The following is a 21,607-nucleotide window of genomic DNA, read 5'->3' as shown; positions in this document are numbered from 1 at the left end:
TGACCTTTAGCTGAATTTTCCGGGACACCTGAAACTCAGAAGACTGAAAACAAGCCTGAATGATCTCTGTTTGCAAATAATTCTTCACAGTACAGAGAAGGTCTTTAAATTGCTTGTATATGGCCTTATTACTTTTTACAGTAAAGCAAACAGGAACAATAGATTTTTAAAGAATAATGCAAATATATATATATTGTCCTTAGTGAACATTTTTGAACACATCAGACCAAACTTTAATGGTATAGTTTTCTACAGAGCTAGAAGTACTTCTTAACCATAAACTGAACAATAACCTTTACTACTTTCTTAGATATATGGAAGTAAAATCTGCTGTGTTATTTGTGATCTGACCATAAATGTATAGTATTTTAAGACTGGATATTCAGATTACTACTCTTAGTTTATCCTGATATATAATAGAGAATAGAAAGTGTATTTACTTGGCTTTCCATATATAGTAACTCTAGTAAGTGAGAAAACAAATGCAATATTTAAGGAAAATATTTTCTTTTCTCACATTCATTTTTTTTACATACTCTGCTAATCCAGGGTGAGGCACTGTTTTAGCAAGATGTGTAAAATGTTCTAACTGCAGTTACTGGGTGGCTAAGAAAGAGGGATAAATTGTCAAGAGCAATATATGATGATAAACATTGCTTATAAGAGGTGTCTATGTCAGTGATCTATTACTATTTTAACAATTATGAGCACTGATCATGCTTCTTGCAGCTGAGCTGTGTTTTGTGCTCATTTTTTTTATTTTCAATCTTAAATTTCTAACATACATTTAGATATAGAAAATTAGATCAGTCAATAGATATGCATATTAAGTAGTACAAGGATAAAGATTCATAAATAAAAATCATACGTTGAGAAAAAATAAAAATCAAAAGAACATAAGGGGTAGGAGTCCGTTGTAATGTTATGACATATGAGTGCATTAATGTAGCAGAAATACCCAGGACTAGTATGTTTAGTAAAGGTACAGTGGATGCATATGAAAATGGGTAACTACCTGTTTCCTCACAAGGGAACGTTTATTTAACATGCAGACTAAAGGTGTTATTTATCTTTTATTACGCCCTTCCCTGTTACTATAAGTAGGGAATGTTTCACATGGTTAAATAGTACTGTGAAACATTAAAGCACCACTAGAACTCATTCAATTAAACATTCTATTTCATGGCATTTTACTGAAACACATCACTCTGTTTCAAGTCTCAAATTGACAATATCAAAAGTAGTGAAAACCACACAGCCAACAAGGTGATTTTAACAACCTCCTCCTACAAAGACAGGCTTAATGGATTTATAAAAAGAATTCGGAACATCCAGTTGATGAACAAGGTTGTTAAATTTTTATTCTAATACTCCCCAGTATTGCATTTACTGGGTCACAGAGTTCCTTTTCTGACTAACAGCCTAAAGTTGTGTTTTTCTCTTGAATCCTATCTTTTTTATACCCAGTTAAATATATACAGGTACATTAATACTGCAATAATCTTCACTGGCTTTATCATAGACATTTTGTGGTGTTATTTCATATAAATATTGTTTGTTACCACTAGTTTCATTTTAACAATCTAATTACAAGTTTTGCTCATTATTACCTTAAGATTACTGTTAATTATTACTTTTCACGGATTGCCTTTTTAAGGACTTTTTAAATAGCAAGTTTTAATACATGTGTACAGTTTTAGCAATTACTGAGCAGCTGGGAGTCATCTTTAAAATAAATAAGCTAACAGCTGAAGACCTATGAAATTCTTAAACCATGAGCTTCCAAGAACAATATTTAAAAGACCACAAATAGTAACATATATCATTTAGAAACATCTGTCAAGTCTGAGCTGTTTACCGAGGAAAAAAAAAAAAAGAATTAGAAAGAATCCATATAAACATTACATATATATTATGTAGGGCTAAACCGCCTTTTTAAAAGATGCACACATCAACTAAAACTGGTACACTCCATTTAAGGGAATAAAAAAAAAAACCACACACACAAAAATTAAACCTGTAGTTAGATGTGAATTTTCAAAGTGGATAAAAAAGTGACACAAAAATCCAGGAATTGTGGAACCAAAGAACAGTATTTCAGCATCTTCACAGAGTATACGCTTTTGCTGCTCAAGTGAGATGGATGTTTTAGAAAAATGTATTGGGTAAATTGTAGAATAAGAAACATGCTACTTTAATCAAAACATAATTTTTATGAATTGTTAATTTGTAATGCAGCCAGCTATGAAGCAAATAAAGTCTCGTAAACAGTTGAAGCGGACAAAACAGCAAAAACACTGTCAGTGGCTTTACCAAGAATGTACATATGTCCTTTAAAAGAAAGTTCAATGGATAAACAAAATGTAATAGGCAACCAAAATATTAATTCCTATATGATGTTGTCACAGACAGTGTGTGTTATTGTTAGAAATTGTATTGCTCAAGAAGTCACGGCACAATACTAATGGTTCAATAATGTTCACTTTGACAAAATCACACGTCTTCTAATGAGGAGGAAAAATCTAATGTGTTTAATTTGCCACATTCAGGGGAAAATGTACAAAGACAAAATTATAAACTGGCTGCAGTAAACTTTTTCTTTTTTTTTTTTTTTTAAGGATCTGCATTATTTATTACGTCATACTGGGGATTACAGATATGAATACAAAAAAAAATCTAAGATTGAAAAAAAAAAAAATCGAGGAAATAAAAAAAAAAAAACCAAATGGTAAGTGCAAAATGGCCACTCTCAGTGGTGTATCTGTGAATATTTTATCTGCTTTTTTCATTAATTCTGCCTGAATGCAACTGTTCCCATGGAGCTGGAAATTACATTATACCTGGTTTCATTGCAATAATTCACTGAAGAGCACTATGTTCACATGTGTAGAAACATTAACAAACAACTTTAGTTGGTATCAAATTTAAATAAAGTTACCTCTGAATAGAGGGCACACATCAGAACTGAAATCATGTATTCTGAAGCTTAGAATTGGTAAAAGTATATGCGGAAAAAAAAAAAAAAATCAGAAATGAATATAGTCTAAGCACTCCTTCTGCAACAGCCAAAATGTTTCATCCACATGTGCAACAGTAGTTAGTTTTTCATACAGATCTCCACTCCATCGTGTGGAATAAAAAATATTGCAGTGTGTTTAAGTACAAACTAAAGGTTTCTATGGTTCATCAATGCTACAGGTTCTAATGTTACCATAAATGTGTGGATATAGTTAAAATCAAACAGAATGTCAAAGCACCTTATGAAACAACAGTATTTTTCTTTTTCCATCAATCTTATCCTGGGAAGACTTTGTATGGCAACATGTTGAACTGAATGAACAGAACAGGCTAACCGATCGCAAGCAATGGCCTTCAGACACTTCTGAATAATCGCCAGCCACTACCATGACAGCCTAGCAATATAACCCTTGCAATGCAACTTTGGTAAGCTCCTGGATATTTTCCCAGTAAGATGTGTTTGGCGTTTTCTGCAAATGTCCCATAGTATTATTGTGCATTGCAACCCCACAAAAGAAAATCATTCTTGATACTTGCAATATCTGTCTTTCAGACATTAATACAAAACTCATGAAAGCGAGGATGGGGATGAAAACTGGCCAGTGAAATTAAAGACTAGGATTAGGTAGTTCCTGAATTACCATCACACCATTTGAAAACTGCACAGATTTGATTTTTAAACTCACAATAGCCTCTGCTGTCATTTTTGGGTAAGACTTTATACTTTATTTAACTCTGCCACTTTGGGCTGCTGTTTCCTACCTACTTTCCAGACAACAAGCTTAACTACATCAATCCGAAATACAAACTACTCCAGTGCACTGGAGACCCTAGTTTTACAAAGCCAAGAAGACAGCAGCAGCAACCCTAAAAAAGGGTCCTCAAATCAAGTATTACCCAAAATTTAAAACTTTGCCAACAAATAGAGAACAAGAGTGGAATTATCTTACTTTCATAAACAAGTCATACTCTGCAAAAACTAATATAAAATTAGGACCTCAAAACACCCATACTCTTGTAGCTACTTCTACAAAATAAATCACAAATATCTACATGGTTGCAAATCTCTCAAGTCTACAGAACCAGACCAACCGAATGGACAAACTCAACATATGCCAACAAATACCTAAGCAAGGACTAAGATTGTGCTCACCGGTCCACAACAGGATGAAATATACTCTGGTCCTCCTGGATCAAAATTTAACTATCAGTCATAAATCCTGCTTACTTATACATCATACCATCTGCACAAAAACCAAGTAGTGCGATACTTCATTAACTGCAATATACTCTAGTCTCTCCCTTTCTAAATATGACAACATCTACTTACTTAACAGTTCAGAGGCACTTCTACCACTTTAAGTGTAATACAATACAATACAGTTTATTTTTGTATAGCCCAAAATCACACAGGAAGTGCCACAATGGGCTTTAACAAGCCCTGCCTCTTGACAGCCCCCCCAGCCTTGAATCTCTGAGAAGACAAGGAAAAACTCCCCCCCCCCAAAAAAAAGTAACACTAAAAAGATGTTTAAACTAAGATACTCTGCATTACCTAGCACATTCAACATTTTAATGTAAATCTTATCCACCCCTATAAATACAATAAGCACATTCAATTTAAAGAAACCAATCCCAAACAATACTTTCATCTCTGCTACTTGCTCATGTTCCTCAATCTCCTGTTTGTGTATCTACTTGGTTTATGAAAGTGCTTATTCTACCTTATGGCAACAAGCCAAACTAAAAGTTAAGGTTTTTACACCCTTCCTGAAAAAACCTGGGCAATGTCTCATATGCCCTCATGGACGTCAATAAATAGTTTTCAAAAAATCTCTTAGAAGCCCTCTGACGGTCACTCTTGCTACTGTTTCCTGCAGAGGCATTAGCTCTCTTGGAAATGTGTTCTTTTAATATTGTGGCTTATTAAATAATTAAACAATATCATAATATACCAGAAAAGGTGATATCCCTCCCATAGTGATTACGGCGGTACAAGAATCACATGAGACAAAATATCTTTTAGCTTACATTTACTGACGTTTTACGTGGTTACAGACGGGGAGGCATATGAACAGACTTTTATCCAGGTGGGAATCTGGATCAACACAGTCAGCCATTTTCTCCGTCCCCACGCTGGGAGGGTTTCCAACACCTTGTGTCGGCACAGCCTCGAAGGGTCTGGCCACTGTCCAGACCTTTTATATGGTTCTTGCTTCATTTGCTGGTCTTCTCGTTTCCAAACAAGGGCTGAATTCCTCTCCCACAAAATACAGAAATATCATAGTGCTTACATGTCGATTCTCATTCTCCCAAGAAGGAAAGAAGGTTTGTGCTGATAGAGGACAGAAATACCCTAACCTGTGTTTAAGCTGACTACACAAGCCTCCAGTTGTCTTTGGCTATCTAATCCAATGCTTGGTCAGCAATTCTAACTGCTGAGCCTCTGTGTGCCACAGTTAACATGCACATGTGAATAAAACTCATAACAGTATTGTCCAGATACAGTGACATAAAGAAAAATGTAGTATTACAGCTACACACTAAAATGCATCCACTCGCATAAGAATTCCATCTGGTTGCCTTTTTGGCCTGCCTGCATTTTTCAGTCAAAGAACCTCCCCTGCTAACACTAAACACAAAGTGTTCTCTTTAACTTAATAGTTTCACCCATCATCAATGTCTACCAATCAGCCCTGGATTTCAGCAATGATGGGCACCAACCAGTTCTCAGCTATGTCTTCTACTGAAGTCTGGAAAAGTGTTCATTCAGGCCTTATGTTTGTGACTTCTTTCCAGAGGCAAAAGTAGTTACTGTTCCTGAACAGATGCATTTGCTAGCAATTCTCACTTCACCTCTCACTGCTCATTTGTGTCTTCATAATCCTAATATCAGATAGTACAAAATCCACTACTATTAGAAGCAGGCAAAACACCAGTTGATTGTGCATACTGGAAGAAAATATCTTTCAGTATGAACTTTAAAAAAGTTTTACTGGTATAACAAAAATATGTAGAAATCTTGAACACAATTAAACATTAAAAAAATAGATATGCAGAGCTGTGTAGGCAAACGGATATAAAAAATGTCATTTTTTGTGCTTTTATTCTTGTCTTAAATGTACTTTCAGTGCCCAGTGGCACACAAAAATGTAGGCACCCTAGTCAACATCAACATGAGCTAAAGAGAGAATTAATGTGTAGGTTATAAATCAATACATATATACATGTTTAAATAAAAATAATCAGAAATAATGACAAACCTGCATCTCTCCTTTCTCCCCTGCTTTGACAGGCTTTGCAGCCTCTGTTGCAGCATTTTTCACGCTTTCCTTGCTGCAGTGTAGCAGCACTTCCACTACATATAACGGGTCCAATTCACCAGTGGTTGCCTGTGTGATGTATATTATAAATATAAAATACATTAAACTCTGCATTAGGATTTTTGAGCCCCTGTTGTTTCAAAAGTTATATGTGTAATATAAAATCGTGAGATATCAAGTATTAGCCTTTTTTTAAACAAATATTCCACCACAGTTGACAAAAATACATTTTGCTTTGATGATTACATGTGAAACTTAGCAATAATTATTACTGACTTTATAATATAACAAAGGCAAATTAAATGCATATAGAGAAAAAAAAAAACTGATGATGAAAACACAGAAAATTTTCTTGACCAATTCTTATTTTTAAACAAATCCACAAATGTATAACACCCATTACATGCACAACTTTGTCCGAGTAGACTAGAATTTGGAAAGTTATATAGTCTACAAAGCTAAACAAATATGAACAGAAATGTACATAATTCAATACATTTAAAACATTTACCTTGACATTTGACTTTTTTGAAAAGTTAACAACTACTCCCCAACCAAAGTCATCTTCATCTTTTTTTACCTAAATTAGAATTTAAACACAGAAGAAATCAGACCACAGTCTACAAAGTTCACAGTGAAACAGTAGGACTACTGCAATACATAAACTTAAAAGATCAGGGGCATCATTTATAAAACTTGCATGGATTAAAGTGTGAAAATATGCGCATGACAAAAAAATGAAAAAGAAAAAAAAAAAAAAAATCAAGAAATAAAGTGTACACCAAACCTGGTTTATGCACATTTCTATGCAATTTATCATTTCTCAATCACAGTCACCTTGTAAATATGCCATATATAGAGTATGTTAATCAACCTCATACTTATGTAATAATTACGATGCTGCCAAACATTTTTGCCTGGTAGAGCAGCTTCTCTCTCCTGACACGTCAAGACCCTGCAACCTGCATTCAAGGTATCTGGTTGTGCTCCATAATTGAGAATGCAAGATCACTGCAGCTTTATAGAGCCTCTCCTCTGCACTCTGGGGGTTCAGGAAAGGCACCATCATCTGATCAGGTAGCCACTATCACCTGGCATATGTAATGACATGACTGCTGTTACAATGAATGGTACAGGCCACACAAAACACTAAGGGTTCAGCCAGTTACTTTATCAACAAGCCAGCCACCATTTACAGCATCCATCACATCTGTCAAAGCTATTCTGCCCCAAAATAAATGAATCACAGACTGACCCAAGTCAATGAAGACACTAGGTTTGCCAGTCACATCTTAGATGTCTTGTGCATTAATCATCTATTACAACTTATGGTTAACAAAAAAAAAAAATCTTCATTCTCATTTACTTCACTCATACTTTAATGTTGTTGGGATATAGCGGGTTGGATGATGGATGGATATTTTAATGAGGGCACCAAAATGCTAATATTACGTTAGGAGAAAATCTTTCGGTATGAACTTCGAAAAAATTTCATATATATATATATATATATATATATATATATATATATATATATATATATATATATATATATATATATATATATATATATATATATATATATATATATATATATATATATATATATATATATATATATATATATATATATATATGTGCAGAGCTGTGTATGCAAAAGGATATAAAAATACATTTAAGACAAGAAAAAAAGCACAAAAAAAAATGTAGGCACCCTAGTCAACATCAACATGAGCTAAAGAAAGAGAATAAATGTATAGGTTATAAATCAACATATACATACATAAAAATAATAATAAAAATCTATGTATAAGTCAATGTGTGTATGTATGTTCTAGCATCACGTCCGAATGGCTGGAGCGAATTTCATGAAACTTGGTACACATGTTCCTCATTGGTCGACTAAAAATACTGTAGGGTGAAATCAGCCTTAACCCACCCGCTTCTGGGTAGGGTGGGGGGTGATAATGAGGTCTTGTATGCATGTTATCATCCAGTTGACACTCGGAACGACCACCAGAGGGTGAACTGGAGGCGACTGCCAGCATTCTTTATGTTTGAATGTCACCGCGCCCCTGTTGCTTTTGAAATTAAATAGAGTTCTACGCGTGGCAAGTGTGTGTGTCTGTCCGGCCTGGAAGTGAGATGCAGAGTCGGGGTGAGGGCTCCAGCTCTGAGGATACATAAGCGAGGCCAGCACACCGGCAAAAGGAAACCTCCTAAGAAAGACAGTTGCTTAGCTGCTAATGCACAAAATGATGTAAGCACTTCGGCAACATGAATCCTTCTAGCAGAGAGATGGCCAGAGTAGATTTAAATACTTTCTAGGAACCCATGCTTTTAACAGCACGGGCTTACACAGTTAGTATATAGCAGACAACTGCCAGCATTCTTTATTTTTGAGCAGCACCGTGACCGTGTTGCTAATTAAATTAAATAGAGTTGTCTGGTTCCAAGCGTCAACTGATGATAACATACATACAAAACCGCAACACAAGGACATACTGAGTCTTTGTTTCTTAATTTATTTTTAACGTTGTGTTTTTTTAATTATGTTTTTCTCAAACAATTAAAAATAAATAAATAAATAAATAAAAAATGAAGGCGAACTGGAGGGGACTGCCAGCATTCTTTATGTTTGAGCCACCAACTTGCCCCTGTTACTTTTCAAATTAAATACAGTTGGTCGGTTCTGAGCATCAACTGGATGATAACATACATACAACACGGCAAGACAAGCACATTAGTGAGTCTTCATCTATCCATCCATTATCCCACCCGCTATACCCTAACTACAGGGTCACAGGGGTCTGCTGGAGCCAATCCCAGCCAACACAGGGTGCAAGGCAGAAAAGAAACCCCGGGCAGGGTGCCAGTCCACTGTAGAAAACCCACACAGACACGGGGAGAACATTGAAACTCCACGCAGGGAGGACCAAATAATTTCTTCAGTGTAAATATGTAGCATTGATCCTTTTAAAAGGGAAATAAAAAAAACTCTGTATATCATATTCATCAATTTGATGTGTAATGTATTTGCCAGGTCAACATATATTATGCGATTCATCATTTAGCTGGTTTGACCGCATTTCCCTGCCTGATCAAGGGTGTTGTAATTCCTCAGTTTCACTGAAATTTCACATTCACATGGGTCAGAGTTACAGTAAATATACGCAAGTTTTCATTTTAAATTTCCTTTTATAAATCCTGACGTTTGTGTGGAAAGTTGAGTACAGAGATTTTAAAGCCCTTTGTGTGTGTATGCAAGTATTATAAAATAAGGCCCCGGTATCATTTACATTATAAAACAAAGTGTGGCTTTCAAAGCATGGAAAATGTTTAAATAAGAACAAAAAAAAAAAAAAAAATTCTCAAATTAAGTAATTATTTAAAAACACACTTAAAGAAGAAGCGCTACAAGATTATTACAGATTAAAAATAAGCAAGTTTTAATAGAAGGAGATTTAATTCAGTATAAGAATATCTGTACCTCTCCTTGCTTTTGAATAATACCCCTCTATACATACTGTATATATTATAATGTAAGCAAAAAGTTTAGCAGGGACAGTTTTGAATCATAAAATGCTGACTTTATGAAGGCTGACATATGGGCATCTGTTACTTTTTACAAATATTTTATGTGCAGAAAAATCAAACTTTTAAAAACAGTCATTAACTAGAATTATTTTAACTAATAAATGTCTGTGATTTGTTGAAACTAAAATACTACCGTTGAAAAGACAGAACAGGAACTACTGGATTAAATCTATAGTTGCAATTACAAATACCATTTACAAGTTTCCATACAGATATCTGATCACATAAAAGCTAAAGTGAATTATATCTAAATAAATATTATTGCCCAGTTCAGAACAATAAAACTCATTTTAAAAGAAAGCAGTTAATACAGCTAACCAAATCTGCACGGCCGGACAGGTAAATGAAAAGTTTCAAACCTTAACTAGGCGACCAGGCTGCAGAAAAGGTAAACAATACTTCGGCTTGTGTATATACTCCTCAATTTCCTTTCCAAGTTTGGCCAGCTGTTGTCGTATCTTGTAATAAGTAACTACACTTTCTTCACTTGGGATTTCGATGGCATTATACTGTTCCTCCAGTGTCTTCACCTCTTCAAGACAGACCATGAGTTAAGTTAATATACCACAAAATGCATAAAACCATTTGGTTCTAATTTACTTTGCTATGGTGGCTCCAGAATGCTGCCTTTATTTGTGTCATTTTCCTTTTTAGTCTATTGATGGATGTTCACAAACAGAACCAGGCAGTTTACAATTCATCCAAATGTCACTGGTTGGCACTGTACAAAAACCTATAACGTTAAACTGATGCCAAAATTTTAATTTTATTCGAATAATGTACAAGGAGTCATGAAAAATACTTAAATTAAAAGATCTTTTGACATCCATACACAGAATTCTTTGGTTTGCAGTGGATCAAAAAAAAAAAAAAAAAGGCAGAGAAATTAAATAAATTTTCAATTACTCAAAGTAATGGAACCCTTTAGAAATTTTAAGAATTTGTCTTACAGTGATCCTTCAAGCTGACTAATGCCTTTTAATAGTTATCACAGGCATCTTTAATCTCACAATAAATCAGTCAGTCCAAATGGAGAAAATGACTTTGTGTCACACTAAACTGGGGGAAGAGAATGAAAAGCAGAGAATTGTCTGAGGAGGCAAGACAGACACTAACACCTAAGTATAGTCAACATAAAGGAGAGAAGACAATACTCAAAGAGCCTGATGTTGCCGTGACCACTGAGGCCAAAATTATCAAGAAGTTTAAGGTCCATATCACTGAAGACAACATCAGTGGATGTGGCCACACAAGATAAAAAGAAAGAAAGACTGTTCAAATGGTGGAGAAAGAACCAACAGAAACTTCAAAACTGGTCCAAGATGCCCTTTAAGTTTGAGGGGTAATATTTTCAATTCGAACCATCTATTGTTGTCTAAATGCAAACAGGGTTCATGGTAGAACACACAGAAGGACCTTACTTCTAAAAGAGAAACACAAACAAGCTCTGGAGCCTGCCACAATATAGTATGCCTGAAAAATACCTCATAAAGCACCCACAAATGGAGGAAAAGAAAGCACTGAACCATTCTGAATTGGCATTTTATGAGCCCTGATTTGAATTCCACTACACATCATGGAAAGAGCTGAAAGTCACAGTTAGGAGCAGGAATCCAACAAACCTGAGAGAAGTGAGTAGAAGTGTAAAATTCTTGCATAGAGCTTTAGAAAGAGTTTGATGGCAGTTACTTTTTCAATGTCCATTTTGGTAGCTCTCTACCCATATTCCCCAAACCTCTTAACATAAGCAGAACGTTTCAGCTCTAAAAGCAATCAATTGACTTTTTTTGTAAAGGTGTACCCATTTGCAAACAGTCTTTTAATAAGAGCCATAAGGCTAGAAATGTCCTGGAATGTTTCTAAGAATATGACAATGTATTTAGCTTAATAGAGCGTGAGCTTCGGTAAAAACATATGTTAACCCAGCTGAGCATCTGTCGAATGAGACTAAAATTGAGTTATCTCAAAAAAAAAAAAAAAGAGCCTCCATTAGCTAATATTCAAAGAAATGGAAACATACTGGGGGTGACATGTCAAAATCACTAAGACATACTTTTAACTATACAAAACACCACAAGTTTTTTTATATAGTGCAGGCGAGTTCACCGAGTGCAGGCGCAGGGTGCTGTGAACAATTCTCAGTTAAAATAGGGAAAAAAAAACTGCAGTTTTCCTGACAAATTCATACCTGTTCTGTGGGCAAATGAGGGACTACCTGTCAAGACAGGTTATCCTAATAAAGAATCCACTGACTGAATGATGTGGTAGTTGCAAAATATTTTGTTAGAAGTGAAAAAGAAAAGAAAATGTTTTACATCTGCTGGACTTCATGACATGCACAATAAACATTTGATCAAATATTTGGGCTTCAGACATTATGAACTATCGGCAGATATAGCTATGTTCAAAACAAGTGCATAAATTCTTTATTCTGATTTTGGAATTCTGGTCACATTTTCTGTGAACCTATTTTAAATCACAGGAAAAGTGATTAAATACATGAGAAACCGCAGCACTTCAGTCAAAATTAAAATAAAGCTATTCCATGACACACTTTCTCATATTTTCTGGCACATACAACTAATTCCAACATAATCAAAACCACACATTTAAGCAATATAATCCTTAATGTGGGATGATACTTACTTTCCACTACCCCTGGGACAGCTCTGTAATGCTGAAACTGGTAGAAGGATTTCTCCAGCATGTATTCTGGATTGATTTCTTCCACACGAAGCAAATTTAACACCATATTGTAAGTCAAATGAAAAGCACTATTCAGAGGATCCGCAGAACCCTAAAAAAAAAATTTAATAAAATTCCAGAAATACACATCAGGTATTGAAATTTTTACTTCTTGATGGAAATTTTCAAACACTGCCTGATTCAAAGTTCAATGAAAATTGCCAGTGTCTTTAAAGGATATATTATGATGAGATAACTTTTAAGAGATGATGTGAAAATTCAAGTTTCAGCGTGTGCAGACAGCTGCAATATATATATATATATATATATATATATATATATATATATATATATATATATATATATATATATATATATATATATATATATATATATATATATATAGGTGGGCAGGTGTGAGTTGAGCGCAACATTCGAAATCATCCAGATTCTTTCCAGAGCAAGTCATTGGCCCAAACTGAATAAACGGGCAAATGAAACCTTACTCTGAGAACTCTGAAAAACTTGAATTCCTTTTGTTATTATATCTTTATATGTGTTGTACATATAGTTCCTTGGTAATGGCAGTAAATAAGACTGTCACAAATGCAATATAAAATTAGAACAGAATCTGAAACAGTTCATTTGCTGAAAGGTGGACTTCATTTAAGTTCTTTTCAGCAACTTTACAGGAAAAAATAATGCAAGAAGTTACACTCCCAACACCAATTTCTTACATATAAAATGAACTGTCAAATATCTCTCTCCTGATGTATATGTTGAATAAGTTAAATATTAGTGGTGTCTGCACAAAATAAAACACAACAACAACTTATACATCAATTTTGAAAAGCTCACTGAATGGAACCATATGTCTGAAAAAAATTGTTTGTGGCTGTGGCATGGGAATTTTGAAATTTTGAGCAGATACTGCATTTTAAAATATCTGGGGTACGAAATCTTATGAATATCCTCATCTTTCTTGGTTTTTATTTATTTTATTCTATTTTTAGTCACATTGGTAGCATTCACAGCAGCGTTATTAATGTATACATATGAACAGCAACAAAGATAAGCCTTTACTCCATTTTTAGATTACAGTAAAATGTGCAGAGATCAAGATCCCAACACAATACTTTATGAGCCATTTAAACAGCATTCTTAAACAGGATATTAAAACAGTAAAGCATAATTAAACACAGTGCAAAACATGCTGATGGCACTGAACTTCCACAGTTGCAACAAAACTAAACATTAAAAAGTTACTATAACTCCTTAACACACATGAAGACAAAAAAAAAAACACATGTAAACTGAATGATCAAATAATTTAAAACAGCTTGATTAAAAACAGAATTAAAAATAAAAACAGACTAATAGTTTTAATATACTGTATATATTTTAACTTGCTAAATAAGTTAATGCAGCATATACTGCCAAAGGAGAAAAGAAAAAAAGAAAAACACCACACTTCCTTGTATACTAACCACCAGAAATATTAATAATACCACCAAAAAAATCAAGACAATTCTGCTTTAAAATTTGGTGGACATAGGTTATGTAATATACGCTTATCAACAAGTAATAAATGTGTACAAAAAACAGAACTTAGCAAGAAATAGTTAGGTACATATGCATTTGGAAACTGACAATTTTCATAATTTTGCCTCTGTACATCTCCACGATGGATTTGAAGTAAAGCAATCAAGTGAAGCATAGACTTTAATTTAAGAGGTTTATCAAAAATATTGTATAAGCCGTTTAGGAATGACAGACATTTTTCTGCAAAATTCCAGGGGCTTAAAAGTATTTGGACAAACTAACAATCATAATGTGGTTGAAAATCTTTTATAGTCAATAACTGCCTGAAGTCTGGAACCCATGGCCATCTCCAAGTGCTAGTTTGCCAGGCCTTTACTGTAGCCTGTCTTCAGTTGCTGCTTGTTCAATGGACTTTCTGCAATCAGTTTTGTATTCAGCAACTAAAATGCATGTCCAGTTGGGTTGAGGTTAGTTAACTGACTTTCCCACTGAAGAAAAATCCAGTTCGGTGCCTTGAAAATTACTTGGTTTTGCTTTCGCAGAATGTTTTGGGGGTCATTATCTTTTTGTACTAGGAAGCGTCATTCTATCAGCTTTGCAGCATTTGTCTGAATCAAAGCACATAGCATAGCCCTGTACACTTCAGAATTAATCTTGCTACTTCTGTTAACAGTCAGATCATCAATAAACACTAGTGACTGACTTTCATTGGTAGTCTTGCATGATCATGCCATAAAACTGTCTCCACCATGTTTCACAGATGATGTGGGATTCATCAGATCATAACCAGTTTCTTTTCTTCTCTTCTCCATACTCTTCCCTTTCCGATATTCTGGTATACACAGTTCTTAATTTCGTCTATCCAAAGAAAAGTGTTCCAGAACTGGACAGGCTTTTAAAAATGCTTTCTGACCAAGTTTCATCTGTCCTTCCTATGCTTGAGGTTTAACAGTGATTTGCACCTTGGGGTAAACCCTCTGTCTTTACTTTCATGAAGTCTTCTATTGATTGTAGACTTTGTTAATGATAGGCCTACCTCCTGGAGAGTGTTTGTGGTTTATCTAAATGTTGTAAAGGGTTTCTTATTCACCAAGGACAGAATTCTGCAATCATCCAGATCAATTGTCTTCTGCGGATTTCCTTAGCTTCTGGTGTTGCTGAGCTCACCAGTGCCGTCTCTAAGAATATACCTGATGGTTTATTTGATCACTCCTGGTGTCATTTCTACACAGCTCATGTGATATTTTTAGTAAATTCCTTAAATTAAAGCTGAAAGTCTACACTTCCACTCACATAAGGATTGTTTATTTTCAAATCCATTGTGGTGGTATACAGAGTTAAAATTACGAAAATTGTATCACTGCCCAAATAGTTATGTAGCTAACTGTATGTAGGCTAAGTAAACTAGACGTCTAAGGAGGCCAAAGTTCAGTACCTATGTTATTTTGCTTATCATTAATTCTATACACATAAATACAAATGTGTATTCACAATTCACAAAGATCAAATACACATTAATAAACCAATTAAAATAACTTTAATTGGTTGATCTCCATCATGATTTATGAAACATTTTGAGATTTTACTGATGGAAAATTTTAATTAAAGATAACTTTATCCATATCATGAAGTCATTAAAGAAGATTACGAGGAGCACATAAATAAAAGCCTTTATAAAAAATTTAAAGGAGTCATGCTGCTCTTGTAGTCTAATCTGGCATGTATGCAGATATTTAACAAGTCAAGAAGATTTAAATATCTGAACCATATTTGGTTTTGTTAAATACCTAAAGTGCAGTATTCAAAATGAGTATTAGTACAATTACATTTGATAAATCACAAATGAAATGAGCTTCAAAGTGGTTACAAATAGGAAACAATGTTACAATTTTATCTGACTGTGTAACCATTTACAAATAATAAGATTTAAAAACAAAATTGCAAGACTAAGGACTTACCTTAAGTAACTGTTTCCCAACTACTGGACTCATTTTCTCATCAACCATGAAAATAACTATTCCTCTTTCATCCATGCCACGTCTGCCTGCTCGTCCAGACATTTGAATGTATTCACCAGATGTAATCTATGCAAGAATAAAACAAAATAAATGAGAATTACTTGAGTCAGACAACACAATAGAGAACACAACCTTCAACTTGTTATAAAATATGATAAAGACAAACATACAGTGCACCCGGAAAGTATTCACAGCGCATCACTTTTTCCACATTTTGTTATGTTACAGCCTTATTCCAAAATGGATTAAATTAATTTTTTCCTCAGAATTCTAAACACAACACCCCATAATGACAACGTGAAAAAAAGTTTACTTGAGGTTTTTGCAAACTTATTAAAAATAAAAAAAAACCCAAAAAACTGAGAAATCACATGTACATAAGTATTCACAGCCTTTGCTCAATAGTTTGTCGATGCACCTTTGGCAGAAATTACAGCCTCAAGTCTTTTTGAATATGATGCCACAAGCTTGGCACACCTATCCCTGGCCAGTTTCGCCCATTCCTTTTTGCAGCACCTCTCAAGTTCCATCAGGTTGGATGGGAAGCGTCAGTGCACAGCCATTTTAGGATTTCTCCAGAGATGTTCAATCGGATTCAAGTATGGGTTCTGGCTGAGCCACTCAAAGACATTCACAGAGTTGTCCTGAAGCCACTTCTTTGATATCTTGGCTGTGCGCTTCGGGACGTTGTCCTGCTGAAAGATGAACCGTCGCCCCAGTCTGAGGTCAAGAGCGCTCTGGAGCAGGTTTTCATCCAGGATGTCTCTGTACATTGCTGCAGTCATCTTTCCCTTTATCCTGACTAGTCTCCCAGTTCTTGCCGCTGAAAAACATCCCCACAGCATGATGCTGCCACCACCATGCTTCACTGTAGGGATGGTATTTACCTGGTTTCCTCCAAAAGTGATGCCTGGCATTCACACCAAAGAGTTCAATCTTTGTCTCATCAGACCAGAGAATTTTGTTTCTCATGATCCGAGAGTCCTTCAGGTGCCTTTTGGCCGGCCAGCTCTAGGAAGAGTCCTGGTGGTTTCAAACTTCTTCCACTCACGGATGATGGAGGCCACTGTGCTCATTGGGACCTTCAAAGCAGCAGAAATTTTTCTGTAACCTTCCCCAGATTTGTAACTCGAGACAATCCTGTCTCGGAGGTCTACAGACAATTCCTTTGACTTCATGCTTGGTTTGTGCTCTGACATGAACTGTCAACTGTGAGACCTTATATAGACAATGTGTGCCTTTCCAAATCATGTCCAATCAACTGAATTTACCACAGGTGGACTCCAATTAAGCTGCAGAAACATCTCAAGGATGATCAGGGGAAACAGGATGCACCTGAGCTCAATTTTGAGCTTCATGGCAAAGGCTGTGAATACTTATGTACATGTGCTTTCTCAATTTTTTTATTTTTAATAAATTTGGAAGAATCTCAAGTAAACTTTTTTTCACATTGTCATTATGGGGTGTTGTGTGTAGAATTCTGAGGAAAAAATTAATTTAATCCATTTTGGAATAAGGCTGTAACATAAAATGTGGAAAAAGTGATACGCTGTGAATACTTTCCGGATACATTGCACATGTGAAGAGTACAATATTACATAGATGGAGAAAGGAGTTTACAGACTGAGATACAAAGGAATAGAGCCGTGAAAAGAGAGATAGTAACTGAAAAGATGCATACAGGGAGAACGAGAGAACAATTACTGTTCCAAACAGCGCCTATATATGTTATCAGCAGAAACTACATGTAATACACTCAAGTCTTAAAAGTATATAAATATAACCAAATTTTTTAAATTGTTGTTTTGAAATTAGTACAGAAACAATGGTCAAACAGAACATATTCTGTAAAGAAATGAGCAAGACGGGTAATAAACAAAATTATATAATCTACATGTTACTTAGTGGATACATTCCAAAGACAAGCACATTAGGGTAATCAGTGACCCAGAATTGGTCCAGTATGAATGAGTGGAAAAGTAAAACCTATATGCATGAATATTTAATGCATTTATTTCAAAGCATATTTTGCAAAGTATTTGGTGTGCTATTTCAAATGTACTAATATGCACTGTTTACTTACTTAACTAACAAATTGTTATGAACAAAAAATAAATAAATAAAATGAACTAAATACAAAGAAAGCACTTTGCCTTTGGTCTTTCAAAACATTAACACGTCTGGATTTTTCAATAAAAAGCACTACTAGATCTGATGTATTTTAGAACATGTGCTTCATTTTAGGGACCATAGAAAACATTTACCCATCGAAAATCTTTCCCATCAAATTTGCGTGCACTTGTGAATAGAACTGTTCTGGCTGGCATGTTAATTCCCATGGCAAATGTTTCTGTGGCAAACAAGGCCTGTAAAGAAGGAAAAAAAAAATCTTATTTTACCATTCACAAAGTACAAATAAAGAGGTATGCGTCAGAATACCACTGGCTAAGGTGTTTGGTTTGCTGGCCAATGAAAGCTGTATATGAAACCAATCAATGTATACTCTATGTTAACAGATTCAGAATTATATTATACTAGCATTGTCCAGGGAGATTAACTACATCATTCACATTAATGTTTAAGGTATATTAAATAGCTCCCTCCGCAAATGTGAACCTAGCAATGGAAATAATTCATTCTGTCACCAACACTTTAATGATGACTAGCTCTGACTCTGCAGTTATAATTATGACTCACTCTTACCCGCTGTATTCAAATGTTAAAGATGCCTTTAAGTGTAGCCTCTTGCTCCTTTACAGAGCACAACCGGATTCATCTTATACCCAGCTACAAGCCTGTTATTAGACGGAAACTTGATACCACCAGAATAGTGGGGAAATGGAATTTGGAGGCTGATGGGACTCTGAATGACTGCTTCCAAATGACAGACCGGGAAATTACGTGTCACATAGGGACAATAGTAAGGTACTATGTCACTGCAGAACAGATTATATTAATTTTTGTGTCGACAAAATGGTACCTATAAAGATAGTGTGTTTTCTTCCAGAAAACAAGCCCTGGATTACTAAGGAGCTAAAAGGTCTCCAATGAGAAAAACAGAGCATTCAATTCTGGTAATAAAGAGGCTCTGAATGACTTAAACAATGTGCTAAAGAAAAAGTTTAATGAAAGAAAGGAAACTTACAAAGCTAAAATAGAAAACAAACTCACTCAGAATAACATGAAGGATGTCAGGAATGCACTGAGCATAATTACTGGACTCAAACTATCCAAGGATCAGGTAGCTGGAAGGGAATGTGGACAAACCTAACAAACTGAACCAATGTTTTTAATAGATTTTCCCTCCAACTGCCACCTTCTTCTAATGACCAGTCTTCCCCACATCATCCATACTACATCAACAACTCCTACCAGGTTAACTGGAATGGCCATTGACATCTCCACCTCTGACCATCAGCGTGGACTGTCCATAACTGAAGAGCAAGTAACGAGACAACTGAGAAAGCTGCGCACATGAAAAGCTGCGGGACCAGATGGAGTCAGTCCGAGTTTTTACAGCCTGCTCTGACCAACTTTGTGATCTCCTCTGTCACCTGTTCAGTCTGCCCATACATCCTGCATTGTTCCTGTTCCAAGGAACGCAGGCATCTCTTCACCTAATGACTACAGTCCAATTACAGTCTATTCACTGCAGTTTACCTATTGGACAAAAATTGGAGTGGAGGATGCAGTTATCAATCTGCTCTACAAGACTTATTCTCACCGGCACAAAGCTGGCAGCACTGTGAAGACTATGTTTTTTTAATTTCTGCAGAACCTTCAGAATACCATCTTGCATCCCTGTTAAGGAGTAAGCTCAGAGATATGCAGGTGGATGAGCCTATGGTGCCCTTGATAATGGACTGTCAGGCAGACCGCAGTTATTGAGACTCAACGACTGTGTTTCTGACACGGATGTGAGTAACACTGAAGCACCACAACAAACAGTCCTGCCACTTTTTCTCTTTACTCTGTTTACTCTCACACTATAAAAATAACACCACGTCATGTCACTTGCAGATGATCTCCGATAACTCTCCACTTATGGGGTGCATTGATAAGAGGATAGGACAGTTATAAATAAAGAGAAAAGTTGGTTTATTGGTGCAGAGAATCATCTAAATCTTACATAAGCAAAGCCATTGAACTGGTTATTAAATTTCAACACACAAAAGAGCCTGTGTGCCAGTCACTATTCAAGGAGTGGATGCAGAAGTGGTCCACATTAATGACAGGTTGGACTGGTCTCAGAACACAGAGGAACTATTTAAGAATGGGCAGTGCAAGCTCTTTTTCCACAGGAGACTGTGTTCCTTTAATGTGGAACGTGTCATTCTTCACATCTTCTATAACTCTGTGATGGCCAAAGTGGTATTCTATGCTGCGGTGTGCTGGGTTGGTAACATCACTTCAAGAGAAGCCTAACGAATCAACAAGCAAAAAAAAAAAAAAAGTAGGGCACACTCTAATTGTTGGTATTACTAGAAATTCATTGCCGGCCAAAAGGGATCATGCACCAACTCAAAAGGCATTGAGACTTCATTTCAACGCAATGAGCTGCCTGTACTGTTCAATTGTGGTAAAAGTCACACAATTAGCCAGTCACAAAGGTAGCATTCATAAAATTGCCCATTTTGCTATGTGTGTGTGTTGTTTTTCCTTTGAGCTTAGGCATTTCCAGAGCATGACCTGCAGCACTGTATGCAAGAAGGAACTAACCGTCAAATGCTAGATTATATGCAAAATTAACTCATGCATTGTACCTGATTTTATTGGAAAAAGGCATTGATTCTCTGGATTCATCAGGTTCAAAAATGAACAAATGAATTGATGGAATAAAAGTACCTTTAAGTATGAATTCCAACGCACCTGTAGCATAAGATACATAAAACTAAAGCTGAACATTTTGAAAGTTTGCATTAATTCAGAGCCAATATAAAATATTCTTGAGAAAAAATGTCAGTTGACATTTAATAATTTAATATTTAAAGATGCCATATTGGAAAAGGAAAAAGGGTGGTTTAAAAGTATGACATTTGTGAACCTTCAACTCAAAGTCTTTTCAAATAAAACCTTGCTTGACAAATTAGTTTTTATGTAGCAGCTTCTCAGCATGTTATTAATGGAAGCGTACAAGTTAACTGTGTTCTATCAGCAAGAAAAGAAGTGCCTAAAACAAAATAAATAAATAAAAACCCTTCAGAAGAGTTACTATAAACATCTAAACAGTTAATCATAACTGCAATCTGGGTGTTTAAGACTAAACCATGATTTAGTTTAACTAAGTAAATATTCAAGTTTAAAATTGTATAGGTAGTCCTCATCAGTATGACGTCACTTTGAAAGCAGCAAATTTAGTTTTGAAATATATTACCAGAAGGCAAATAGATTTCAATGCTGTTAAAACTTAAACAGTGGACAGAA

General features: G+C 35.2%; 1 protein-coding gene across 1 annotated transcript in view; it reads right to left on the bottom strand.

Annotated features, from left to right (window-relative positions):
* Positions 1–21,607, bottom strand: part of mtrex (Mtr4 exosome RNA helicase) — a 105,150-nt gene that overhangs the window by 37,798 nt on the left and 45,745 nt on the right. The window contains exons 14-19 of the mRNA XM_039750352.1: positions 18,448–18,549; positions 16,124–16,249; positions 12,585–12,735; positions 10,298–10,470; positions 6,853–6,921; positions 6,282–6,410 (exon numbers count right to left, since the gene is read on the bottom strand). Of these exons, the coding sequence (XP_039606286.1) occupies positions 6,282–6,410; positions 6,853–6,921; positions 10,298–10,470; positions 12,585–12,735; positions 16,124–16,249; positions 18,448–18,549 (750 nt within the window). The remainder of the gene's footprint in view (positions 1–6,281; positions 6,411–6,852; positions 6,922–10,297; positions 10,471–12,584; positions 12,736–16,123; positions 16,250–18,447; positions 18,550–21,607) is intronic.

This window comes from Polypterus senegalus, chromosome 4 (assembly GCF_016835505.1).
Source record: "Polypterus senegalus isolate Bchr_013 chromosome 4, ASM1683550v1, whole genome shotgun sequence".
Lineage (NCBI taxonomy): Eukaryota > Metazoa > Chordata > Cladistia > Polypteriformes > Polypteridae > Polypterus > Polypterus senegalus.
The sequence above is the reverse complement of the archived record's forward strand: the minus strand, read 5'-3'. Positions and strand labels throughout refer to the sequence as shown.